Raw genomic sequence first — 25,877 nt, 5'->3', positions numbered from 1 at the left:
CAGAAAACTTTTCCTACTGTAAAGGGCTTGATAATAAATACTGCAGACCATATAGTGCCTGTCATAGCCATTTATTTCTGCCATTTTTGCACAAAAGCAGCCAGAAACAATATGAACAAGTGACTGTGCTCCAGTAACACTTTGTGGGTGCTGAAATATGAATTTCATATAATTTGTGTCACAAACTGTTTCTCTTGATATTTTTTCAACCATGTAAGAATATAAGAATCAGTTTAGCTCCCAGGCCATCCAAAAACAGGCAGCAGGCTGAATTTCACCTGTAGAATATAGGTTTGCTAACTTTTGTCTTAAGTTGAATCCTATAGTTCAGTCTCCCAAATCACATTCTTCGGAACGCTGTTCGTGTCAGGTTCTATGATAAAAAGTTTTGGACATCTTGCTGACTATGTTTTCCTCTAAGACATTTATAATATCAAGCACACTGGCATGTTAAAATTTCTGAGAAATCCTGTAGACATACATATTTTTTTAAAACTTAGATGATCAGTGAATACCTATGAATATATTAAAGGATGTCAGTGTTTAGCACACCATTAGAACTAAACTATATGTGTGGAGGAGTAAATTACCAGTTGCATGGACAATTGTTTTCACCAAATTCCAGTTCTTTTTGAACCGCTTTAGGTGACAACAGATCTGTGTGTGTTCCCAAACCCTCTGTTACACACAGCTCTTTCTCAGCTGTTCCTGCATGTGTTTTGGTTTTTCCTTGTATGTCCCATCCTTTTTTTATTTTTATTTTTAATTTACTGATTTTGAGAGAGAGGGTACAAGTGAGCGAGGGGCAGAGAGAGAAGAGAGAATCCCATGAGGGGTGGGGAGAGAGAGAGAGAGAGAAAGAGAGAATCCCATGAGGGGTGAGGTGGGAGGAGGGGAGAGAGAGAGAGAAATAAAGGGGCGGGGCTCACTTGAAGGGAACTCTGGGACTTGTGCTCACCCAAAGCATGATGTGGGACTTGAACTCACAAACCTTGAGATCATGATCTCAGCTGAAGTCCGATGCTTAACCAATTCAGCCACCCAGGCGCCCTTTTTATTTTTCTTTCCCACTCTTTTGCTTCATGAATGCTAGATCTTTTGTTTGGAACTTTTGCCAATGAAAATGGTTTAATGAGAAGGATGTAATATTAAAGTTCAAAGTAATTTAGCACATTAGCATTCATAATACTTGCGTATTTAGTTTATTTCTGTAAAAATGTTTTTATAGCCTGTTGATGTTTTTATCTACCTAAATCTAGTAAACTGTATCTACAGTTTTCCAGTAAACATAGGAATCTGTTGTACCTATAAAAACTTCTTTTCATTGATAAGGAATCAAAAACAGCCCGAAGAGGAGGTGGAAAACAGTAGGACACCATGGTTATATGACCAGGAAGGTGAAGTAGAAAAACCATTTATCAAGACTGGATTTCCAGTGCCTGTAGAGAAAACTACAAATAGTAATCGCAAAAATCAGTTAGATACCAGCCGGAGAAGACGCCAGTTTGATGAAGAGTCTTTAGAAAGCTTTAGCAGTATGCCTGATCCGGTAGATCCAACAACAGTAACTAAAACATTCAAGGCAAGAAAAGCATCTGCACAGGCCAGCCTGGCATCTAAAGATAAAACTCCCAAGTCAAAGAATAAGAAAAGGCATTCTACCCAGCTGAAAAGCAGAGTTAAAAATATTGGTAAGTATTAAAATTTGTTGAGTATCAATCAGTGTAAATGTTAACTTTATTCTGGCATGTTGACATACTTAATTTCATTATAGCTAAATGGATAAACTATTCTAGACCTACTTGAATAAAGTAATTTTTAGTCACTTTTACAAATTTTTTAAATAAAATTTATCAAATAGTGTTGAATGTTGTAGCTATTTTAAGACATGGTATTCTTTTTTTGTGCTTTCTAAAGCTTCTTATATTTCCTGTGTATATGGTTACTATGAGCTTTGAAGATATTGTCCGTATCTTGAAGGTTATTAAAATTGCTGACGTGCCCTACTAAAAGCTGCCGAAATGCCCAAGTTTTAATGTTTCTCTTTTTTAATAGTACATCTTGTCCTACATCCAGCACTTTCTGGTTACATCCTTGATTGATTCATTTAAAGAACTTTGGGCCTGTAACTACATTGCAGTCTTTGAATATCATAGATGAAACCACTTTTAAAACAAGTTTGCTCTTAGTCCTTTAGGAAATTACCCTTAGTTAATAAGGTAAAACATTTACCTAGGTTTATTGAATCTTGGCCATTGAGTATCTAATTAAAGTTCTTTTTATAGTGTTAACTGTGTGCCTCTTTAAAAAAATAGATATTCTATGATTTTTTAAAAATTTTACTCAAGTCTAGCTCTAGAATCTGGAATATTAAAGGATGCTCCTTCCAAGTTTTCAGGGGATGCTTTTTGGCTGTGGCTCTGAGATGTTCTTCTGGGTTCGGGAGATAGTATTTGGTGCTTAAGAACAATGTATTGAAGGCATATAATCAGAAAAGTTTGAAAAATCACTGTGCACAGCTAACTCTTGGAAACTCACAATACATGCAAAGATACGGAGGTCCTAGGAAACCCTGTAGTAAAAATCCACTTGTAGATATTCACAGCATTCTTCTTAGCCTCTTATGGTTAATGAAACACTTGAGAACTCTGATGAAAACTATGTATGTAAGAAAGAATAGGTGCTCCTTTATTTCATTTCAGTTCATCATCTGTCCTTCATGTCCTTGCCTCCTACCGCTACTCCCATCTGAAGAGTCTGATTTGATGGCGAAGCAAGCAAATTTGAACAGGGATGATATTTTTCTCAGCACACATGTTACCATCCTTGAAAATATTTGCCCAGTTATATAGGTTTGGGAGGAGCTGATTTTATGTAGCAAATTAGTCACTGATTCAAATGAATGAAATCCAACTACTCTGCTTTCTCCAGGATGACTCTTGGTGCCACTGGAGGGTGTTTAAGTAGATAGATAATGAACTGTGGCCGTTTTTAGGGAGTGGTCCTTTGGGTGACCCAGTCAACGTTTTATTCTCTCTTACCTTGCTCCCACAAAAATGCTTTTTGTCATGCAAACAAATGAAGAAACACGAACATTTATTTTCTAGCATTTTCTCATTCAGCCGGTTAATATGAGTGTGCTAGGGCAGTGCTTCTTAAACTTTACTGTTTCTCCCTTGGGAATCTTGTTTAAAGGCAGATAGATTCTGTCTGGGTGGGGACCCAAAGATCTGCATTTCTAACAAGTTCCCATTTGTTGTCGATCTTGGTTTGTGGACTTCACTTTGAGCAGCAGGTTCTTAGGGGACTCTTAAGCCAATTAATGGCCATGTCTACCTAAGCCTAGAAATAGCTGGTATATTGCTATTTTTGAAACCCCTTTATTCTAAGGAATGATGGTTTTGTATATGCAATTCAGCTTTTTTGCTTCAAGGCAAAGGTTGACATTCTGATCTATGTGGTCTCTTCTAAGTATAAAAATACTTGCCAGAAACATAAATACACGTTTGTTTGACAAGCATTCAAAACCATCTGTCAGTGAGAGCCCTACGTTAAGGCAGCACACACAAAAATAAAAGACTTGATAGCAGAATCTAATACATGTAGAGTCAAACTAATAGGGAGCAAAATCAAATTAGTCAGCTAAACCCTTGCTATTCAAAGTGTGAACCAGGGACAGGCAGCATCAACATCATCTTGGAGCTTATAAAAATGCGCTCTTGGGTCCAACCTTGTACCACCCGAATGAGTATACATTGTTTTTCAGTGTGCATGTTAGCAAGATTCCAGATGTTTTGTTTTGTTTTTCTAATTTTTTTAATGTTTATTTTTGAGAGAGAGCGAGCGAGTGAACAGGGAGGGGTATGGAGAGAGGGAGACACAGAATCCAAAGCAGACTCCAGGCTCTGAGCTGTCATCACAGAGCCCAGTGTGGGGCCTGAACCCATGAACCATGAGATCATGACCTGAGCCGAAGTCGGATGCTTAACCGACTGATTAAGGCACCCCAAGATTCCAGATGTTTTAATGTGAATATATGTCCATTAAAGTCTGAGAAGCACTGAGCTAGACCAGTGCTCTTTTATGGGGTAGGAATGGCCATGATTTCTTAGAAAAAAGAATATTTACTTGTCTTAAATGTAGGTAGATGAAGAGAAATATTGGAAGGCATTCCAAACTAGTAACAATGAAAAAAAAAAGTTTAGAGGCAGGATGAGGCAGGGAAAGATGAGAGGAACTGGGGAAGGAAATAGGGTGTGACAAATAAATCAGCGTGGTGGGACTTAAGCTGCTGTCTTGAGAGAGAGCACAGCTGGTTATACTGTCCCTGATTTACTAGACTGAACTGCTTGTGTGTTTTGCACTTATGGACAGTTTTCAGCAGTAGCATGCTAAATCTTCACTTAGCTTTGTTTGCAATGATGGTGATGTATTTTCATCTTTAGCAGGTCTTTATATGTAAAGGTACATATTACTGCGTGTGAAGTAAGGTGGTACAAATTGAGTGATAGTGACAATTCTTTACACTTCCATCCTAATTCAGACTTTGAGTTGAGCATCATTTCTTGCTGTGCCAGATGTTTCTTGGCTGGCCGGATGCATCAGACCTGTAATTTGGCTACGCTCTAGCAGGTCCATTCCCTCTTTTGATATTGTTAGAAAGCAGTGGGATCCTATAGTCTAGGTCTTCCCCGTTCTTGGAAAATCAGATTGAACTGTTAATGTACTATAACTGTCCCTGAGTCTTTTCATTTTTCTTCTCTTCCCTCTCCTGTTGTTTACTGATGAAGACTGAGTTGAAATGCATGTCAAGCATTGGGAAGGGCAAGGCCTGACAGATGTGGCCAGCAAAGAAACAACCCTTTTTAGAGTCACAGAGTTCATTACTTACATAGGCATAGAAATGAGAGCATCTGGGAGTCGTAGCTCCCTGTGTTCTTTGTTCTACATGCCACAAGGGGACACTGAAACAGAAGAAGCCAGATGACAGTTGCAACATGAGTTGTAGGACCCGTTACTGGGGAGCTGGTGCCGTGCTGCAGCTACAGTCCACTTTATAGTCTGGCGGTGTGTCCCCAGAGCCTGAGAAAGAAAGGTCTCCTATTTCATCAGAACCCAGGAGGAGATAAAAAATACTTTCATGACAGCTTTACGAGGGGGTGGGGGGAGGCAAATAAAAAATGGCCACATAGTAGTTCCTCACAAGCCTCCCATGTTCTCATATTCTGTGCTCCAGGAGGATCATAAGGCCTTCTGTCAAGACTTAGACTCAGCTGCAGTTCAGTCCTTACCTGTGTCGCCTTTGTGGATATGTGCAAGGTCTCCAGGGTGCCATGGCTGAGCTGTGTCGCTAAAGTGGAGACACAGCTAAAAGTATGGTTTTTTTCTAGCTATGTCGCCACTCATTCTGAGTAACACAGATTGTGGGCAAGGGAAAGAGTGATGAGGTGGGTTGGGAGATCCCTTATGCTAATGAACATGTGGTGGTGGTGGTGTTCTACTAGCTGGCCTAGCCAGTGGAACTCTGGAGTCTCAGTAGTCTTCCTTAATTCTCCATTTTACCTTTTCCTTTTGTCAGTCGTATACCCTTATTGCTGGACCTGTTTATGTGAAGGTCAAAAATAACCAAGAGGGCTCTTTTTCCAATAAGTTTCATGCAGAATGAATGAGAGTGGCTAGACTTTAGTCTGAGAGACCGACGAAGAAACTAGGAACCCAAATATGAAATGATAAAGTCCTAACTTGAATGATGGCCTTAAAAATAAAAAGGGAAGGTTAATTCCAGAATGGATGTTACAGAGAATAAATCGACAGTATTTGGGGGACTTAACTTGTTATTAGCAGGGCAGCTACTGTGATCTGGAGCATGTAAGTAGCAAGGCTTTCGGCTCTCTTGTCTCATTCTGAGAATGCTGGGGGCAAAGATCAGAGCTCTGTAGTCCCGGGGAAGACTTGGTTGGAGGATGGGCTTCTGTGCACCTCCTACTATTCTTACACCCTCCTTCTTTCGAAGAATAGCAGTCTTTTGCCACTTCAGGGTACTAATGGTAAAGAGTGTCCCTGAACAAGTAGGTGCCATTGTCCCTACCTTGCCTGTGTGAGAGCATTGCCTTTGCAGCTGTGGAGACTGAGTAGAAAAGCTTCCTCTTACTGTCTTGGTGGGAGACTGACAACTTGCTGGTGAGAATGTTGCTTCACTCACTGTAGGAGTGAGGCTTCCAACTGCTGTCTGCATGCCAGTGAAGCTACCTACAGTTGGGTCCAGCCTTCAGGGTAGATAGGAGTCCTGACGTCCAGTGAACGTAACAGTGCATGCAAAAGGGACCAGCAGCTAGAGAGAAGCCACAGAAGCTGAACACTAGATAGAACAGGTAAAATCCAGTAAAAACTGTTATTGAAGGAAATACACACTTGAACAAAATCCTAAAAACACTTAAGTGTATTAAACTAATAACAAATTCTATAGAACTAGAAAAAATGGTTTTCACATATAATGTTTAGATTATTCAAAAAAGAGGGTAACTGCTATTAAGTCCCAAATTATTGGCCTAGAAAATTGAGGGGACAAACCATAAGACTCTTAAATAGAACAAACTCTGGGTTGCTGGAGGGGTGTTGGGTGGGGGGATGGGCTAAATGGGCAAGGGTCATTAAGGACTGCACTTGGGATGAGCATTGGGTGTTAATATGTAAGTGATGCATCACTGAATTCTACTCTTGAATTTAGTAGAAATGCAGCTAACTGTTGTCCAGCTGGGAGGCAAGGGAGGAAGGTATCCACATACCCCTATGTATATTCTGATAAAATTCCTTAATCCCAAGGAAAAAGTAAACATCTTCTAAGCTTCCAGACTGGAAGAACAAGTTCTGTATGATAAAAAAGGACCAAACTGACATCAGACAACACAAGAAGTAGAAAAAAGTGAAATAATGCCCATACACAGACAGAAGAGTACTGCAGCTCGGGAGTCCTGTATTCAAACTGGTCACGATGAAAAGAAGATACTGGTGTGTCCTATCTGCCGAAAACAACAGGAACAACATATGAATCAGATTAGACACCTTTAATATAGGGGAAGGTGAAAAGGAGAGGTAACAGTTCAGTAAAGAAAACAACAGATCAATCTCAGTTACTAATGTAAATTGAAAAGTGAAATATTGCAAATTTAATCTGCCATGAATCAAAACAAATATTAGACTGTTGTCAGTAGGGTTTATTACAGAAATGTAATCATGATTCATTATCAGGAAATCTGTCAACATAATTTTGATATCAACAAATTGAAAGACAGAAATCATATAATCATAGTGGTAGATTAGATAAACTTTAAAGTCATTCCTGGTAAAAATTTTTAAGTAAAATGCACCTAAGAAGACAGATATTTAATATTTGATATAATGAAGGCTGTTAGCTAATGCCAATCACAACATTGTAAATGAAAATACTCCAAAGATAATCTGTATCAAAATTAGAAATTAAACAGGGGTTCCCTCTCCACCATCATAATTGTCTAGCATTGTTTGGAAAGCATTATCACAAAAAAGTTAAATAATTAAATAAATAAATGGAAACCTTTTATATTTTTCTGAGAGAGCCCAAGAGACACTGGAAAATAGCTACTAAAGTTAACAACATAAATTAGTAGAGTAGCTGGTTACAAAATAAGTGTGCAAGTATTTTTAGCTGTTGTAGTAACAGAAGAATGGAAGTTGGGGGGAAATACTCTTCCCGTGGTAGTATCCAAAGTTATAGGGGGGTAAATCCTTAGGGATAAGTTTAACAAGGAAAGTACTACATCTATAAAAATGTAAATATTTTTGAAGAACATGAAATAAGATGGAACAAACATAACTTTTTAGAAGAGAATGTGTAAAATTATTAAATATCAGTTCTCAAGTTAAGAAATGCTTTTAATGTGATTCCATTTTGAATCCTCATGGACTGTGGACTGTTTTTGAAATTAGAAAAAAAAATGTCAGCACTTGTATGGAAGGACAAATGTCTAACAATAGCCAAGAAAAGAAGAGAAGCTAGGTAGGACTTGCCTTACCAGATATTTAAGCATTCTGTAAAACTTTGGTGGCTAAAAGAATGAAAATGGCATTGGAATACGTATGCCATTTAAATAATGCTCAGAAGTAGAACTTAATAAATAGGGACATTTAATATATTGACCAAGGTTGCATTTTACTTCATTGGGAAGAGGGTAGATATAGCCAAGTATCCATATGGAACAAAATAAAGTTGAAGTCCTATCTTGTGCCATATAGCAAGGAAAATTTAGTAGGATATATAGATAACCTATGGTGGGTAAGACCTTTTAAATCAAGTCCTGTTACACACGAGTTATAATAAGAAGGCACACATATTTGACAAGTGCCCATTACTCTTCTCTCTGTTATGGACATTTTATGTAGACTGGATAGGATTCTTTCTTGTATTTCCTAACACTGAAAAATTGTTAACTTGTAGTCTAGTAGGGAATTTGGGTCATATAAGGCCTGCCATATAGTTTGAGTTGGGATGTACTCATTAAATATCAAAGGACAATGAAGTGTTAGAATATATTATTGTTACCCATGCTTCCAAAGGTTATTGCAAGACATTGTTTTACTATTTTGTATGTCTATTTATACCAGGCCTTCATATATTCTAAATTGGGTTACGTGTACTATTTCACTATGGAAATCAATTTCCCTTTCAGTTTGAGTTAGTTGCAACTGATAACAGTTGTCACTTTTTTTACTCAAGGGTATGAAAGTGCCAGTATGTCTAGCACATGTGAACCTTGCAAAAGTAGGAACAGACATTCAGCCCAGACTGAAGAGCCTGTTCAAGCAAAAGTATTCAGCAGAAAGAATCATGAGCAGCTGGAAAAAATAATAAAATATAGTAGGTCTACAGAAATATCTTCAGGTATGTTCTTTTTTGGTTTGCTTTAATCTAAGGACTTCTTCATCTTAGAGTTGAAAAGTGGTCTGTTGGAATTTTCTGTCATGTGGAAGGTGTTGTATAAGTAGGGTAGATATATTTTTGATATCAAGAGATGTAAACTGGAAATATTTTTATTGCGATACTAGCTTTCGACATTTTGATAAAATTCTAAACAAAAAGTATAGTTGGCATTAATTTGGAACCTATTTGAAATTCTGAAAATATTCTCTGAATAATAATTCGATATAAAATCATATCATTCCTTGCTTAAAATCTTTGGCTTTACCATACTTAATGGGAAAGTCCAAATGCTTTAATGTAACATCTGTCCAGCAGAGATTTGGCTCTTTCTTGCATCTCTAGACTCTTCTCTGCCCACCCTCTGCCTTGTCTCTTCTTTCCAAGGCACTGACCTGAAGTTTGCCCATAGTTATCATGCCATTTCTCACCTCAGGAAGTGTCTTTTCTGCCTGAGTCCTTTTTGCTCTTTGTAAGCCTTTTTCTTTACTGGAGTCTTAAATAAAATGTTAATTCTGCATAATTTCTCTGAAATTGTATCCAGATCTAAGCTCAGATATGTTTCCCTTTCTCCTTTTTCGTTTCTGTTGTAGCCTGTGTAAATCTCTTCTGTTGCCTGTATCACATTTTATAGTAATTACCTGTTTAAGTGTCTGTCACCTTTTTGAGTCCCTTGGCAGCAGGTAATACCTTTCATATTTGTACCTTCAATGTTTCCATGATACTGGACACATGGTAGGCACTTAGTGTTGATTGAATGAATGGAGGAATGAATGAATGAATGAATGAATGAATGGAGTTGTATGTGTTTGTCACTGTTTTACATTAAGTACTGGTACTTTCCCAATTTATAAAGAACAAGTACATCTCAAAGAAAAATGAAGAGGGAGGCAGTAAATATAGACTCTTCTCAGGTGTCAGTAGGACCCTTGGTGAAAAACTAGAGTAGCAGCTACCATTTGTATTATGCTCTACTATTTACAAATTAAATTACTCATCTCATTTGAGCCTCATAATGCTGTGAATTGGTTTTATTTCCATTTGCAGTTGATGAAACATGGTCAGAGAGACCTATTTTTTTCCCAGTGTCATAAAGAGCTGGTAACATAAACTGGTACAGTTTTTCTGGAAAGCTTCAAAAGTCACGCCCTTAACTCCGTAATTGTACTTCTCTATGCTAAGGGGAAAAAAAAGTGAAAACAATACTGGTAGTTAGTGTTGTCTGAACGGTATGATTCCAACTATGTTAACAAAAATATCAATGAAAAAAGACTGGAAGAAAATCCATCAAAATGTTAATAGAGATTTTATCATTTTGAAACTTTTCTGTATTTTCTAAACTTTTCATAATGAATATTTATTGCTTTTGTAATCAGAAAAGTAACACCACATTTGTTTGTGTTTTGAACTGATTGACTTCCTCAAGGTCCTGTTGCTAGGAGATTGCATAGTGGAAGTTTCAGTCCTGGTCTTCTGCTAAGTCTAGGATCCTTTTGGCAAAACTATCAATTCTACTGACACGACCCCAGCATTTTACCAAAATTTTGTAACTTTTATCCCCTTTCACTGTCTTTATCAAATAATGGTATCTTCAAAGAGTAAACGAGTGGAGGTTGGGGAAGGGCATTAAATTGAAAGACTTAATTGGACTATTAAGTTACCTAAATAATGGATATTTGGTCATAGTTCTTCAGACCTTATTACTGTTAGAAAAATATAAGGATTGAATTTTGTTGCACTAAAAAATGCTTGAATTGTGTAAATATACACTGTGTGTATTTGCATATTCATGCTCTGAAAACACTTTGTTTTAGTCACTACCCTGAAATTCTTTATAGCATGTGCTAGTGCTTTTTGATAACATGATTACTAGAGTGTAGCACATAGGACTGCTAGTATTTAATTGTCCCGTCCTCTCCCTAAGGAGTTGGGGGAGTTTCATCTTGATGTGTATGCTTCTGAGAGTGAATGGCAGAAGTGTATTATGATAGTCGTCATCAGTCACATTGTTTATATATAAGTTTATAGCAAATCTTCTTGTATTTTCCCTAATAAGATTATTTTAAAACAAAGTAAAAACCTTATCTTGTGATAACATTTCAGTTCAGGCAAACAATTTTAAAGAAATTTGCTTTTTTTTTTTTTTTTTATTCACTTACTCATATTATAGACCCTGTCTTTACTATTCATACACATTTTATGTTCATCCTTATGTCTGCCCTTTCCTACAGCACATGCTAGGAGAGTGCTACAGCAGTCTAACAGAAATGCATGCAATGAAGCGCCAGGTAACAATCTGCTTAGTTTTGGTGTCCAGTTTGTGTTAATTTTTTTCCATTAGTCCTAAATATCCTTAGTTTTATTGCTCTGATTATTTTTAGATTTAGCTTAGTGTATATATGTCATTTGCCTTGTAAAAGTGAAAGAGACTTCATAAAATTCTGAAGGCTTTCATTTATAATTCTTGGGTGATAAAATGAGCTGCCTTTCTGGTTTTCATTTTCATTTACTGTATAGAACATAGCCAACACATTCATAAGGGTAATAGAAAATCTTTTTACAATTTAGTGTTTTATTTGAAGTTATTTATTTTGTATTTCTTAAGTGCTTAAAAGCATTAATATTTTTTGAAACAAGAATACCGTTATTTTTTCCTAGCTTTGATTTACAGTGTTTAAGTATTACATGTGACTTCTGCTGTACCTGCTTATTTTTCGTCACTAGTCAACATCTGTATTTAAAAATGAGCCAATACACCATTAAACAAAAACAATGACATGCAAAGACCTTGATAAATAAAAAGGCATGGAAAATTACAAACATTCCAAAGTGCTGTTTTGATCTTTATCGTATATATTTTCTTTAAATATGGTTCTGTGTGATTTAGAATTATAAATATTCTTTAATGGTTCCCTACACTATACATAAGTGAAAAATAAAAGTCTGTTGTGAATCTGTAGGAGAATCTAAAGAAAAAACAAGGATCTAGCACAGACTAAGCTTGACTTATATCTGTGATACTTCCTAAAGAACTATGAAAATAACATGGAATCAGAGAAACTTGATTGAGATCAAGGATTTTCTAGCTTAAACAAATGCATTTTAGTTCAGGAGGAGAAACTGGCAAAAACTTTCTACCTCTGTTGCAGGGCCAGAGTCGGGAGAGGGGGGTGGAGCATGTGTTCAGCATAATTCATTATTTGTGAATAATTTAATCTTTAGTGATATATAATTTAGAATGAAAATTTTATCACCTACAGAGGTATGACAGATGTCATTGAATATGCTTTGTTTTTATATCTTTGAATTTTTTTTTTTCAACGTTTTTTATTTATTTTTGGGACAGAGAGAGACAGAGCATGAACGGGGGAGGGGCAGAGAGAGAGGGAGACACAGAATCGGAAACAGGCTCCAGGCTCCGAGCCATCAGCCCAGAGCCCGACGCAGGGCTCGAACTCCCGGACCGCGAGATCGTGACCTGGCTGAAGTCGGACGCTTAACCGACTGCACCACCCAGGCGCCCCTGTTTTTATATCTTTGAAATGATAAACATTTTCTAAATTAACTGGCCAACTGTAGTACATAAATTGGAAGTTTGTGTATTAAAATCTATTTTCTTATCTGGATTTTTCCTTTAGAGATTTCTTACAGAGACTTAAAATAAATATCACATGTGGACATTTTAAAACTAGTAAAAGAACATTGGTATTTTATTATTTTATTTTATTTTAATTTTATACTTAAAAATGTCTGAGGGATAGGGAAGTTGTGTATTCATTATTATTATTTTATACTTGTAGAAATTGAGACCAGAAGATGTTAAGGTTTAAGACATGAGTTAATAGGAGGTTTTCTCATTAGGCCTCATTTGCTTTGCATATTCTTATCCTCTCTTGCAAAAAGTGAATTAAATCTTTATGATCTTTGCGTATTTATTTAAAACCACAGTATATCAAAACACTCAATATTTTAAATTCTCTGTTTTAGAATCTTGTCACTGATATTTGTGGAACTTGAATATTTAACTACTACCCATGTTTCTACTATTGCTCTAGAAAGGGTACTGAGTTTGATAGCTAGAAGAGCTAGAGACTTTAAAAAAAAAATTCTTTTTAATGTTTATTTATTTTTTGAGAGAGACAGAGACAGAATGCAAGTGGGTTGGGGCAGAGAGTGAGGGGGACACAGAATCCAAAGCAGGCTCCAGGCTCTGAGCTGTCGGCACAGAGCCTGATGCGGGGCTCAAACCCATGAGCTGTGAGATCATGACCTGAGCCAAAGTCGGACACTCAACCCACTGAGCCACCAAGGCGCCCTGAGGCTTTTTTTAAATAGAGAACTGAAAATGGGAACAGTTTAAAAAAAATTTTTTTTTTAAGTTTATTTATTTTGAGAGAGAAAGTGGGCAGGGGAGGGGCAGTGAGAGAGGGAGAGGTGAATCCATGCCGACAGTGTGGAGCCTGACATGGGGCTCAAACTCCTGAACTGCGAGATCATGACCTGAGCAGAAACCAAAAGCTTAACTAGCTTGAGCCATCCAGGCACCAGAGGAACAGTTGTTAATTTGCACTCTTAAAAATAAAAGTATGACTGTATTCCTTTAAGGGCAATAATTCTGTGTTACCCACAAATACATATAGCAGAATTGTTGCTAAATAATAGAGTGATGCCTAGATTCTGTGTAACTGAAAACTTGAAATGGGTCATACCTGGTCCAACTTAGGCTGAGTGTGTCAGTAAGACATTAGCAAAATTGACCTATATTGTGTTGCAGTTACAAATTCAATTTTCCATCAGTATAGAATGGTAGGTGAGATTTGAGAACTGATAGACCTAACTAGATAGACCTTAAAATAGTAGTTTTTATTGGCAGCATTTAGTTTATTCTAAACCATAACTAAATAAATTTCCTTTTCTGTAACGCAGTTCGTATTAGCAAAAAAAAAAAAAAAAAAAAAAAAAAACTGTTTATTTCATTCGAGTGCTGAAAGATTTCCATTGATTATTCCTATGAAATGTGTAAAATTATCCAGATCATTTTTTTTGAGAAATAAGTAGTCTGAATAATGCTAGGTAATACTATCCATACATTTAAGTATTTTTCTAATATATGTCTTGATAATTTTGAGATTATCTTTATCTTGGTAGTTTTTAAGATTCTTTTTCTACTTTAAAAGCCCTGAAATAGAATTGAATATGTTCTGAGTTTTAAGTAATTTAAACCTGAGAGTACTGATACAACCCAGTAGAAATGGTCAGGAATGTATTTCATCACTATTAACTTCCTGATCTTTTATATCTTCCAGAAACTGGGAGTGATTTTTCCATGTTTGAAGCTTTGCGGGATACCATTTATTCTGAAGTAGCTACATTAATTTCTCAAAATGAATCTCGTCCACATTTTCTTATTGAACTCTTCCATGAGCTTCAGCTGCTTAATACAGACTATTTGAGACAGAGGGCTTTATATGCATTGCAGGTATGTGGTACCTAACATTCTTTTTCCTATCCTGTCTGGTACTGCTCTTCATGATTATATCTGGTTGCTTTCTTAGACTGAAGTACATCTTCTTCCATATGTAATGATCCATTTTTCATGTGTTGTCTTACCATTTTATTTAAAGCTTCTTGCATAGCTTAAATAGCTTTTCTAAAAGTCTTTCTCAGCAATTTTTTAGTGTTTTGTCTTTAATGTTATTTCTTCCTCATAATTAACAGGTGAGGAGAATTGCATTTGTTATTCTATCTGCTTCTGCTTTTAAATTTGTGAAAAAAAATTAAATGTTTTACGTAAGTAACTATTTTATTTCCTTATTTAGGACATAGTATCCAGACATATTTCTGAGAACCATGAAAAAGAAGGGGAAAATGTAAAGTCAGTGAATTCTGGTACTTGGATAGCCTCAAACTCAGAACTTACCCCCAGTGAAAGCCTTGCTACCACTGATGATGTAAGCTGATCATGATTAATGTAGACATAATTTCAGTATGCACTAAACAAAAGTTAAATAAGTTGTTATAAATTGTGCAGATACCTGATAATTGCGTCTTTAGCTTTCTTAAAAAGCTGAGTAAAACACATCATTTTGAGGTGAGGTATACAACTCAATTAAAATATGCCAGCAGTTAAATCCCCAAAATTGTCTATAAATGATACGTTATAAGGTTTAAAATAGCTGTGTTTATATCTCTGGTGCCCAACATAGGAATTGATTGATAACAGATATTTAGTAAAATGTCTTGTGTTTATTCAAGACATTCAGTAAACCAGACTGCAGTCAGATCACAGAGCCCTTAAGTACATAAATACCAGATAAATCAGGTCTTTGGGTCGGAAGAGAGAAGCCTGGACAAAAAAAAAAAAATTATCCAGGGAAAAAAGCTAACGTACTCAAGTTATTGAAGAAAATTTTGAATAAAGTAAAAGCAACTGGGAAAAGGAAAAGAGTGGTGAGGAAAATGGTGTATTTTCAGTAAATGGTGTTCTTCAAGTAGGCCCTACCTAGCATAGAAGTGATTGAATGAGTGAATGGCAAACCACTAGGATAGTGAGGAGATGATGTGTTAGGGGTTTGGAAATCACCTAAAAGGTTTGGACCCTGATGCTGTTATAAAAGGTAATATGTGGTCCTGGGATAGCAAATACATTTCTTTTTTCTGCCAGTTCTAGTATTTGGAAATTCACGGATAAGAGTGCCATAACTGAACAGCAAGTATCTGCTATAGAGAGTCAGAAGCAGTATTGCTGTGTTTCTGCCAATTGTTGATATTTTAACATTGTAAGTTCTTTTGAAAAGATAGTATTTTCTCAAAAGATTTCTTGTTTTTTCTTCACATGTACTAATTTCCTTACAACTATTGAGGACATTTTCTGAATTTTTGCTCTTTAACTTACATTCATGTTTGAAACAGTACTTTCCCAAGTCATCTTTTCTGCTTAAAACCTTAGGCTCCAACTCCTATACCTCTCTGAATACAAACTTGTACATGGTTTTAATTCACTTAACAGTGTCAAATATATAATGTAAGTAATTGTTACTTGGGATTGCTGTTATAACTACTTGGAAATCGTGTACTCTTTTTTTGTGGAAAATGAAGAGTGGTCCAGCTGTATACAAAAGTAGGAGATATGCAGTTACATTAAAGTTTATTAGCTACTGAAATAACTTGCTGAGAGCATGAATGATGTCTCTGTCTCCTGTACCTCCCATTGTCTCCCTTTTTATCCAGATTTCATATACATGGTATTACTTCGTTATTTTAAAATGTTTGAGCACATTGGTCTTTACCGTCAGTAGCAAGTTGAAAACTGAGCTACAGTTTATGATAAAGTTAATTTAATCTGACAAGATTTTAAAGTTAAATAAAATTTAAAGATATGTGCTTCCTGAGTAAGTGTCTTAGTTCAGGCTGGTACAACAAAGTACTGTAGACTGGGTGGCTTAAACAATAGACATTTATTTCTCACAGTTCTGTAGCCTGGGAATTCCAAGATCATGGAGCCAGCAAATTTGGTACTCAGTGAGGGCCCTCTTCCTGGCTTGCAGATGACCACCTTTTCCACGTGTCCACATGTGGCTCCGATGTCTCTTTTCTTGTATGGGCACTGATGCCGCCATGGGGGCTTCGCCCTCATTACTTCATCTGAGCTTTGATTACCTCCCAAAGGTCCACCTCCTAATACATTGAGAGTTAAGGCCTCAGCATACGGATTTGGGGGGTCGACACAGAGATTCAACCCATAACCATATTGATTTGGCACAAAGAACCGTACTTAGTATTACTTTTAAATAACTGAATTGTTCTTTAATTTTTCATTCAAAACTTCATTTCGTCATTAATGTTATTAACATCCACACTTTGTTAACGCTATTTAGTCAGTAGCAGCACAACATCCAGTGTTCCAACCCACAGATCTAGAGCAGTGCTGTCCAGTGGAACTTCGTACAATGATGGAAATGTTTTATATGTGCATTGTCTAATATGGTAGCTATTAGCCACATGGGGCTATCGAGCACTTGAAATGTGGGTAACAGGACTGAGGAACTAAATTTTAATATAAATAGCCACATGGCTAGTGGTTTCCATATTGGACAGATACAGACTCTCATTCTCCAAGTTTCTAAGCCAAGGTCTTTTGAGCTTCATTTATGGAGCTTGTATAGACATATTTCAGAGTATGTAAGAGTTTTCATGCCCAGGAAAGAGAGAAGTGAAAGTAGGTATCTGGGAATTATAAGTCAAAAGAGAGTTGAAGAATTGAAGTTTAGGAAGAGGAAGAAACACCTTGTATCTTCTATTCCAGGTGCCATAAAATGGCAAAAGCACTTCTACCTTCCAATCTTAATTGAAGGAGCAACAAAATGACTCCGTTTCCTGAATCATATTCTGTAATGCCTGAATTTCCTATAATCAGAGACAGAGGTTTCATTTCATAACTTAAGAGAAAAATTTTAAAGATTAATAGGAGAGAGAAAATTGTGAAGTGGGTTTTAGAATGTGGGACTCTCCTTAATCACACTATACACAAAAATTATTTTGAAATTAAATCCTGAGAAGGCCAAAACTATAAGACTTCTAAAAGAAAATCTTCATGATTGAACATAAGCAAAGATTTCTTAGGGTGCACAAAGCATTAACTGTAAAGGAAAAATTTGATAAACATCATAAAAATAAAATCATTCTGCCTTTCAAAAGACACCATTAGGAGAAAATAATTTAAGTACATATATCTGACAATGACTATATAAATAATCCAGACTCTATAAAGAACTTTTACAATTCCCTTGTAAAACCAACAGCTCGGTAAAATATGGGCAAGATTTGAACAGGCACTGCGTGAAGGAGGATCTGTAAATGGCCAATGTCTATGTTAAAACCACATGAGGTGTTACCTCACATGCACTAGAAAGGCTGAAATTAAAAAGGTTGACAATGAGAAGTGTTGGTGTGAATATAGAGCAGTTGGAACTTTCACACTGCTTATGGGATTGTAAAATTGTGCAAACACTTGGAAGGCAGTTTGGCGGTTTCTTAGAAACCTAAACACAAACATGGCATGCAACCAAACAGTTTTTCTTCTTAGGTATTCATCCAAGAGAAATGAAAACGTATGTCCACAAAAATACTTGTATTCTTATGGTGATAGCATCGTTAGTCACAATAGCCTCAAACGAACATCAGCAGATAAATGGATATACAAAAGATGGTATGTCCTTACGCTGGAATACTGTTCAGCCATTAAGAAATAATGAACTTCTGAAACATATGACATCATGGATTAATTTCAGAAACATATGGAGCAAAAGAAAAGCCAGACACTGTAGAGTGTATATTGAATGGTTCCATTTATATGTCAAGTTTTAGAACAAGCGAAACTAATTTGGTGATAGAAATCATACCAGTGGAGTGTAGTGGAGACTGACTGCAGAGGGGACAAAGGAACTTTTTGAGCTGGTGGAAATGATCTTTATCTTTAGGGAAAGTGGTTGCATAAGGTTATTTTTAGAACTCATCCAACTGTACACTTAACGAGTACATTGTTGTATGTAAATTATATTTCAATAAAGTGCATTTAAAGTGAATGATGCTGTCATGTTTTTCTTCTGGTAAAACCATATAAAGTCAAGTCCTAGGTATTGTTAGGGTTTAGAGATGGGAGAATTTCCCTGAGGGTGTAGAAATCATTTGAAGTGTTTAAATTTTCCAAGTTAAAATTAGTAGCTGGCTCTGTGAATTTTTATCTACTCAAGGACATAGGTCCTGCAAGGTTACTTAATATTTTAATGTTCTCTGTGTTCAACCTTTAATAACTTTAGTTATATCACAATTTTAAGTATATAGTTTTATGCCAACACTTAGTTTCTTTGTTAAATTTTGGATATCATAAAAATTTTAAAGAAATATTAGTGATTTTTGTTTTTTTAAACTATAACTTAGGAAACTTTTGAGAAGAACTTTGAGAGAGAAACACATAAAATAAGTGAGCAAAATGATGCTGATAATGCTAGCGTCATGTCTGTATCTTCAAATTTTGAGCCATTTGCAACAGATGATCTAGGTAAGCAGAATTTTTTATAATCTTAGAACATGACTTTAATACAGTCTTTGAATTACACTAAGAACCAGAGTTCCAAAAAGGCAAGATGTGGTAGAAAGACCATGGTTAAAAGTCTGTCCATCAGTCTAAAGTCAAGAGTCTCCTGTTAATTCCTTAGCCTTTGGCAAATCATCTGATCATCTGACTGCATATCCTAAGGAAATGGGAGTCTTAACCTACCTTGCTATATGGTCTTGTGAAAAATACATACAACTTTCTAGCATGTGTAATAGGAGTTCAGGAAATGTTAATTTCCTTCCCTTCAGGGAAATGTTATCCTTTAAGGTTTCCTAGTTAATAAATGGGAAAAATTGAGAGGTATCAGGGCCTCATCCAGTCACATTTTCAATAAAAATGTTAACTTCATAATTTGAGATAAGAACTTTCTTAGCATGAATAGTCTTTAGTGAGAAACCCAGGTAACTCACAATGTGCATGACACATTGCATTTTTTTTTTTTCATCATTAGTAAAGCAAGCATAGAGAGTTGTTGTAGAACTCAAAGGTAAGAAGAAAATCTGGAGTCTTAGACTTGGAAAGGAGACTAGAGAAAAGAAAAATGTATAGGTACCTGATTGTTTCCCTTTCAAGAGATAACAGAGATTCAGTCATTTCAGACCTCCGGGGCATTTAGCTGATAAAATAAGGTGCTATTATTCTAGTGTTTTTTTCACACGAAGAGAAAAGATTTAGGTGATTCCAAAGGTCTCCTACAAAGCAAAGGGCCAGACCTTGCCTTATTAGATATGCACCTTTTACCAAAGCAGTAAGTCTTCCTTGCCTTATTTTGACTATCAAGGACTCTAAGCCTAGCTCCCTTCTGAGTAAATACCTGTCAAGTCTGAACTGAAGTCCCAATATAGAGAAAAATCTCTGTGTGGCCGGGCTTTCCCCTTCAGGTCATTCCCCCTTTCTGAGTTACCAAGTGTTTTGTTTCATTTATTAATTTTTTTCTTACAGTCCTTCACCACTAGCTTTGTCTGAAGTAGACAAAGGAAAACTGGGAAATCTTTTTCTCAGGCCTTTTCCTGACCTTACTTGCTTGTGTTCAGTTGGATCATTTTCATCAGGATTTGAGTGACATTTGGGATGTATTTTCTTTGTACTGTTTACGTGAAGCAACATGAAGTAGTGAAATCAGGATGGACTTCAGAGTCTAAGAGACTAACACGCCTTGTTACCCAGCTAGTGCAGTATCTAGAATTTGTTGAAGCTACGTTTCCTTACCTATGCTCAGCCATTTGTTTTTTATTAATACTTTGTGAGGAATACATGACAAAGTTTGCTTTTATATTTTCTGGAAATGTTTTTATTCCATATGCAGGTAACACTGTGATTCACTTAGATCAGGCATTAGCCAGAATGAGAGAATATGAGCGCATGAAGACCGAGGCCGAGAGGAGCACAAACACAAGATGCACCTGCAGGATTGTTGAGGATGAGGACGGTGCTGCCGCCGCGGCTACCGTTCCTAACTTGGAAGGTGTGTTCCTGGTTGATTAGAAGTAAAAACCTATAGTTCATATGTACAAAAAAAAATGTATAGCCCCACCTGACGTATAATAGTAGTTTTATTACCACTCTCTTTTCATTAAGGGTGCTAAAACTACGTAGATACTCCTTTGTGTTATTTTCCCATAAAATCATGAGACTTTAATATTTAGGATTCTGAATAAATGCATATGTATAATATCATAGGCTTTATTTTGCTAATAAGTCATTTTCTTTTTAAAAAATAGAAACTCCCATTGAAAATTGTAGTTCACAACAACCTGTAAGCGAAGTTTCTACTGTCCCGTGTCCTAGAATTGATACTCAGCAGCTGGACCGGCAAATTAAAGCCATTATGAAAGAAGTCATTCCTTTTTTGAAGGTAAGCAGTAATTTCTTAAAACAAGTACTTTGTGTTTTGTTTTTTACATCTTAAAGACTTTATTATAGTAAATTCAGAAAATACAGGTAGACCTAAGAAAGCTAAAAACATCAGTTTCATCAATCCTATAAATTTGTCTCCCATTATTTATATATACTCACCTCTCCAAAAAGAATATTGATATTCCTATAAATTATAAGAATGTGTATATATTCTTGTAGATAGATGGGTAGGTATTTATTTAACAGTTTAAAACCATTCCTTCAGGTGAACTGACTTAAACTAAGTGATTATTTGCTTTCATCTGAAACAGATGAGTGTTGCCTTTTTCATTTTACGTTTTTGTTTTATCATGAATGACACAAAACATACTTTTAAACATGTCTTTCTTGGTTAAATTAGGTATATTGGTAGTAATATTTAATATGTACAGTTATTGTCTAAGGGTTAAAAAGCCTGAATGATTTAGTTTTATGCTTAGGGAATGCAGGCATCTGCAGTCAGGAAATTTCATTGCTTTTACCATTTTGTTTGTGATTTAAGTGATACCCTTTCATAAATATTCACTTAATTTAGTGTTTCAAAAAGTTTTTGAGGCCAAAAAATCTTGACTTTTTTGGTAAGATTATAAGAACTTTGTTAATGTCAGTATTACACCCAGTCACCTAAGCTAGACTTCTTGACTCTCTTAACCCTCTTGTCACCAGCGAGTCCAAAACTGATTTTCCTTCCTTCTCTCCGGTAGCATAACCTTAATTCAGATGCTCGTGTTTTACCTAGACTGCCTGTCATAATAGGCAAGAAATGAATGTTTACTAAGCAGACTCCCCCCTCCCCCCTCCCCAGCCTTTGAGAGATTTCATTTAGGGACCTGGTATACTTTCCCAACTTCATCTCTCCCAATTCTCCATTTGGTACACTCACTCTAAATTGCTCAAAATTTACTATTCCTGCCATTGCTTTTTCATGCATCAGCCCTTTGTACAAGTTGTCACTATTAAAAATATGAAGCACCTTCCCTCTTTTCTGCTTGGCTGAAATGTCTTTTTCAGAGATAATTGTTGTTTCTAATGCGCTTCTACAAATCCTTCTAGAACCTAGTGTGCTGCTTTTATGATATCTGTTTATCAGCCAGTAATAAGTGTCTCCTGTGAGCTGACCATTGTGCTCAGTCATGAAAGAGAAACAGCCCCTACAGCTAAAAAGTATGATCTGGACAGTGCATAGCATGTAGTGATTGATCATTCATGTATCTTGACTTTTCTGGTATTTGATTCCTTGAAGACAAGGGACTGTTATCCTTTTTTTTTTTTTTTTAAGTCACCTCTCACAGTGAATTTTTCAAAAGTGGCTTTAAATCCTTCAGTTTAAGAAACCTTAGAAATCATCTAGTTTAGCCACCTCACTTTACACACTTCTATAGAAAAAACAAAAAACAAAAAAACAAAGCCAGAACAGAAACTTGGCTGAGTAAAGGTTAGAAGACCTGCCTAAATGAGTTTAGTGGCAGAAGAGGGATTAGAACCTTGAGGTTACTTGGTGTGGATGTGATAGGGACTCACCTCCAAAAGTGAACCATGATTTGGATTATTAGGTGCTTGCACATGCTTCTCAAGGAAGATGAAGGAGAAGAAACTTGCCCCAAAGGGCTTGTTACAGAAGTTAGGACATTGGTTCTCAACTGAGGTGATTTTGACCCTAAAAACATTTTGTAGTGTCTACATACATTAGTTCCCAGGACTTAGAAAGGTAAAGTACTAGCCTCTAGTGGGTAGAAGTCAGAGTGCCACTAGACATCCTCCAGGGCACAGAGTGACCACAGTGCCGACACTGAGAAAGCTGAGTTAGAAAACACGTGGAGCAAGTGGGTAGCAGGTGAGCTGTGAGGTAAGGTGTAAGAAAGGAAGTGATGAAAAATAGCCAGTTTCTTTTATTGGCTATTACCTGCTGTGGTTGGTTAAAATGTATAAACCCCTTAACATGTATAGTGTGGGAGTCTGGCTGCTCTATGAATATTTCAAAATGTGTACCTGAAAATTGAGAAGCACCTATGCAAAACAAAAGCTCACGTGAATTAGTATTTCTTAACCAGTAGGTAAGTTTATATCCTAACCAGCTTGGATTTTTCTCAGGAGCACATGGATGAAGTATGCTCTTCTCAACTTCTAACTTCAGTGAGACGCATGGTTTTGACCCTTACCCAGCAAAATGATGAGAGCAAAGAGTTTGTAAAGTTCTTTCATAAACAGCTTGGAAGTATATTACAGGTAAGAGTTGATACTTACATGACTTACAATCTATACCCTCTAGTTGAGACTTTTTTTTTTTTTTTTTTTTTTTTTTTTTGGCCATTTTCTGGCAATATGCAGTTTATTCAAATAAATGTCTATTCCAGCAGCATCCATTGGGTGGGGATGATTGTATTAGGGAAAGAAAATTGTGTTAGGGCGTGTGTCTTCATTTGATCCAATCATCTCTAAGGGAATTCTCTCTCTTCTCCCTCCCTCTGCCCCTTCCCGCTGTATCTATCCCCTCCCCCTCCCCAAATAAATGAATAAACTTAAAAAAGACTATAAAAAATTAATAAACTTAAAATTTTTTTAATGTTTATTTTTGAGAGAGACAGACTTTGAGTGAGGGAGGGGTAGAGAGAGAGACAGACAGAATCCGAAGCAGGCTCCAGGCTCCGTACCGTGAGCACAGAGCCCGATGCAGGGCTCTAACCCATGAACCGCGAGATCATGACCTAAGCCGAAGTCAGATCCTTAACCGACTGAGCCACCCAGGCCCTCCCAAAATAAGCAGACTTTGAAAAAAAGAATGCTGGCTCATATAAAAGGAGGAAACTTGGAACATACGCTGATATTAACATTAAAAAGGGAAGACTGTGTTTTCCTCAATGGGCACCTCAGCTTCTCACCATGGTAAATATGTACCCCTGGTACCGTGTAGTAACATTTGGTGTTAGAGTTCCCTGTTTAACTCTGGTGGCCACCAATTCTAAGTAGGGACTAAATCTGTGGATGACCTCATGTCCTTTTCCTTTCCTTCTATATACTCTTTAAGCAGAACTAGCACAATTCCTACTTAGGTTAATATCACTAAAGAATATTACTGTTGTTTCCTAGTAATATTAGCCTTTAGTTTTAACTTTTTTCATACTAAAAAGTAACAGAATTGTTTTTCCCTGGGTATTATAATTTAAACTTGTTAATCCTCTGTGTTGCTCTACCCACAATTGAAGTTTACTGTAATCTTAAAGTTACTTGGTTTATCTTTGAATAGGATTCACTGGCAAAATTTGCTGGCAGAAAACTCAAAGACTGTGGAGAAGATCTTCTTGTAGAAATATCTGAAGTGTTGTTTAATGAATTGGCTTTCTTTAAGCTCATGCAAGATTTGGATAATAATAGTATAACTGTTAAACAGAGATGCAAAAGGAAAATAGAAGCAGCTGGAGTGATACAGTCTTATGCCAAAGAGGTAAATGATACTCACTTTGATTTAGCTTTAGGAGTAGTTATAATTAGCATATAAATATAGTTCTTGATCATTATTATCTGAAATCACACTTGACCTCAGGAAACATATTTTCGAAGTAATAGCAGTTAATCAGATTACACAAATCAGTACATATGGTAGCCACATACTGAATCTCAGTGGAATAGCAGTGGCTAAAAGATCAGGAATACAGACAGAAATTGGTGACAGGAATTGTCATATATATTACTCACATGATTGTCAGTTGCTGAAGAGAGGGGGACTGGGATCCGGGCCTCAACCAGCCAACTGCCTGCTGTAGCAGTTGCCCACCCCAGTAGATGTCCCAGGAACATTGATCACCCCAACCAACACACGTCTTGTTTACAAGTTAGGACTTTGGTTGCACATCTCTGTAGCTTATGCCCTATTAAATTTGCCTTGATCACATATGAAACTGGATGTTTTTTTTTCCCGTAAATTGGAGGCATACCAAGACCTCATACCTCCTCTTGGCTCTCTAAGCACCAGAGGGAAAGCAGGTCAGGACCCAAAACAGAAAGAGGTTAACCCTTCTCCCTGCAATGTAAAGTAGATAAAGTCAAGTCATCTATTTCACACTTTTCATAATATTTTCAATCTAGACATAGATAAGTTTCAGATCATTTCAGCCACTGATTGCTAAGAGCTTGAAGAAAATAAAACAGGAAAAAAAACCCATAAGAAATGGTTGGAAGGGCTGCTTTAAGATAGGCAGTCTCTTGAGGCTGTTTGGGTGGGTGTATGAACTAAGGCATGAAAGACAAGGAGTTTATAATGAAGATGAAAGGGAAGAAGAGCATTGCAGGTAGAGAGAACTGTGAGTTTAGAGGCTGAGGCAGGACTGAGCAGTTTGGAGAACAGGAAAAAGGTTAGGGTGGCAGGAACCCATTAAATGAAGTGAGAGTGTAGATGAAGTCACCTAGGTAAGTAAGGCCAAACTGGTAAGGACCTTCTCTTTTATTTTATTCTAAGCATGATGGAAACCCATGGGAACTTTTCACATAGAGGAGTGACATAATCTCTTGTGCAATTCAAAAGGTTTGTCTAGATACCACATTGTATAGGAATTGTAAGAGAGAAGAGAGAGAAGCAGGGAGACTGTTTTAAGGTCACTATAGTAGTCCAGGTAGGAAATGATGTGACTTAGCTCTGAGTGTGCACCAACAGATCTGTTTTGACGATTGAGTCAGTGAGGAGTTTTAATGGTGTAGGTATGGATAATAAAAGTACAGCACAGGCTGGTTTCTGTTGTCTGACTTGTTGAAGGCCCATTTACGGAGACTGGAAAGACTGGGAGGCTTCAGTTTGGGGAGTGAGTCAAGGTTTTTGTTTTAGAATTAGTGAATTTGAGATGCTGTTATATATCCAGGGAGTTGTCAGGTGGGCAGTGTTGGTTTTGTTTGCTAATTTAAAAGATTTCAGTGAAAGAG

At 36.6% G+C, this 25,877-nt stretch overlaps 1 protein-coding gene across 24 annotated transcripts in view; it reads left to right on the top strand.

Moving 5' to 3' along the window:
* PCM1 (pericentriolar material 1) overlaps positions 1-25,877 on the top strand; it is an 84,586-nt gene that overhangs the window by 44,994 nt on the left and 13,715 nt on the right. For 16 of the 24 annotated variants that reach the window (XR_015249636.1, XR_015249634.1, XR_015249635.1 and 13 more), the window contains 10 exons: positions 1,333-1,691; positions 8,753-8,917; positions 11,185-11,241; positions 14,260-14,432; positions 14,773-14,904; positions 18,893-19,013; positions 20,377-20,535; positions 20,792-20,925; positions 23,058-23,192; positions 24,211-24,408. Coding sequence is in view for 5 of the 24 variants with exons in the window: in XM_086702843.1 (XP_086558969.1) it covers positions 1,333-1,691; positions 8,753-8,917; positions 11,185-11,241; positions 14,260-14,432; positions 14,773-14,904; positions 18,893-19,013; positions 20,377-20,535; positions 20,792-20,925; positions 23,058-23,192; positions 24,211-24,408 (1,633 nt within the window). In the remaining 19 variants the exon portion in view is untranslated. The remainder of the gene's footprint in view (positions 1-1,332; positions 1,692-8,752; positions 8,918-11,184; positions 11,242-14,259; positions 14,433-14,772; positions 14,905-18,892; positions 19,014-20,376; positions 20,536-20,791; positions 20,926-23,057; positions 23,193-24,210; positions 24,409-25,877) is intronic. The other 8 variants (XR_015249637.1, XR_015249647.1, XM_086702846.1 and 5 more) reach the window with 3 other exon arrangements.

This window comes from Puma concolor, chromosome B1 (assembly GCF_028749965.1).
Source record: "Puma concolor isolate L17-30 chromosome B1, mPumCon1.1.hap2, whole genome shotgun sequence".
NCBI lineage: Eukaryota > Metazoa > Chordata > Mammalia > Carnivora > Felidae > Puma > Puma concolor.
This window is presented reverse-complemented; position numbering and strand designations above follow the sequence as displayed.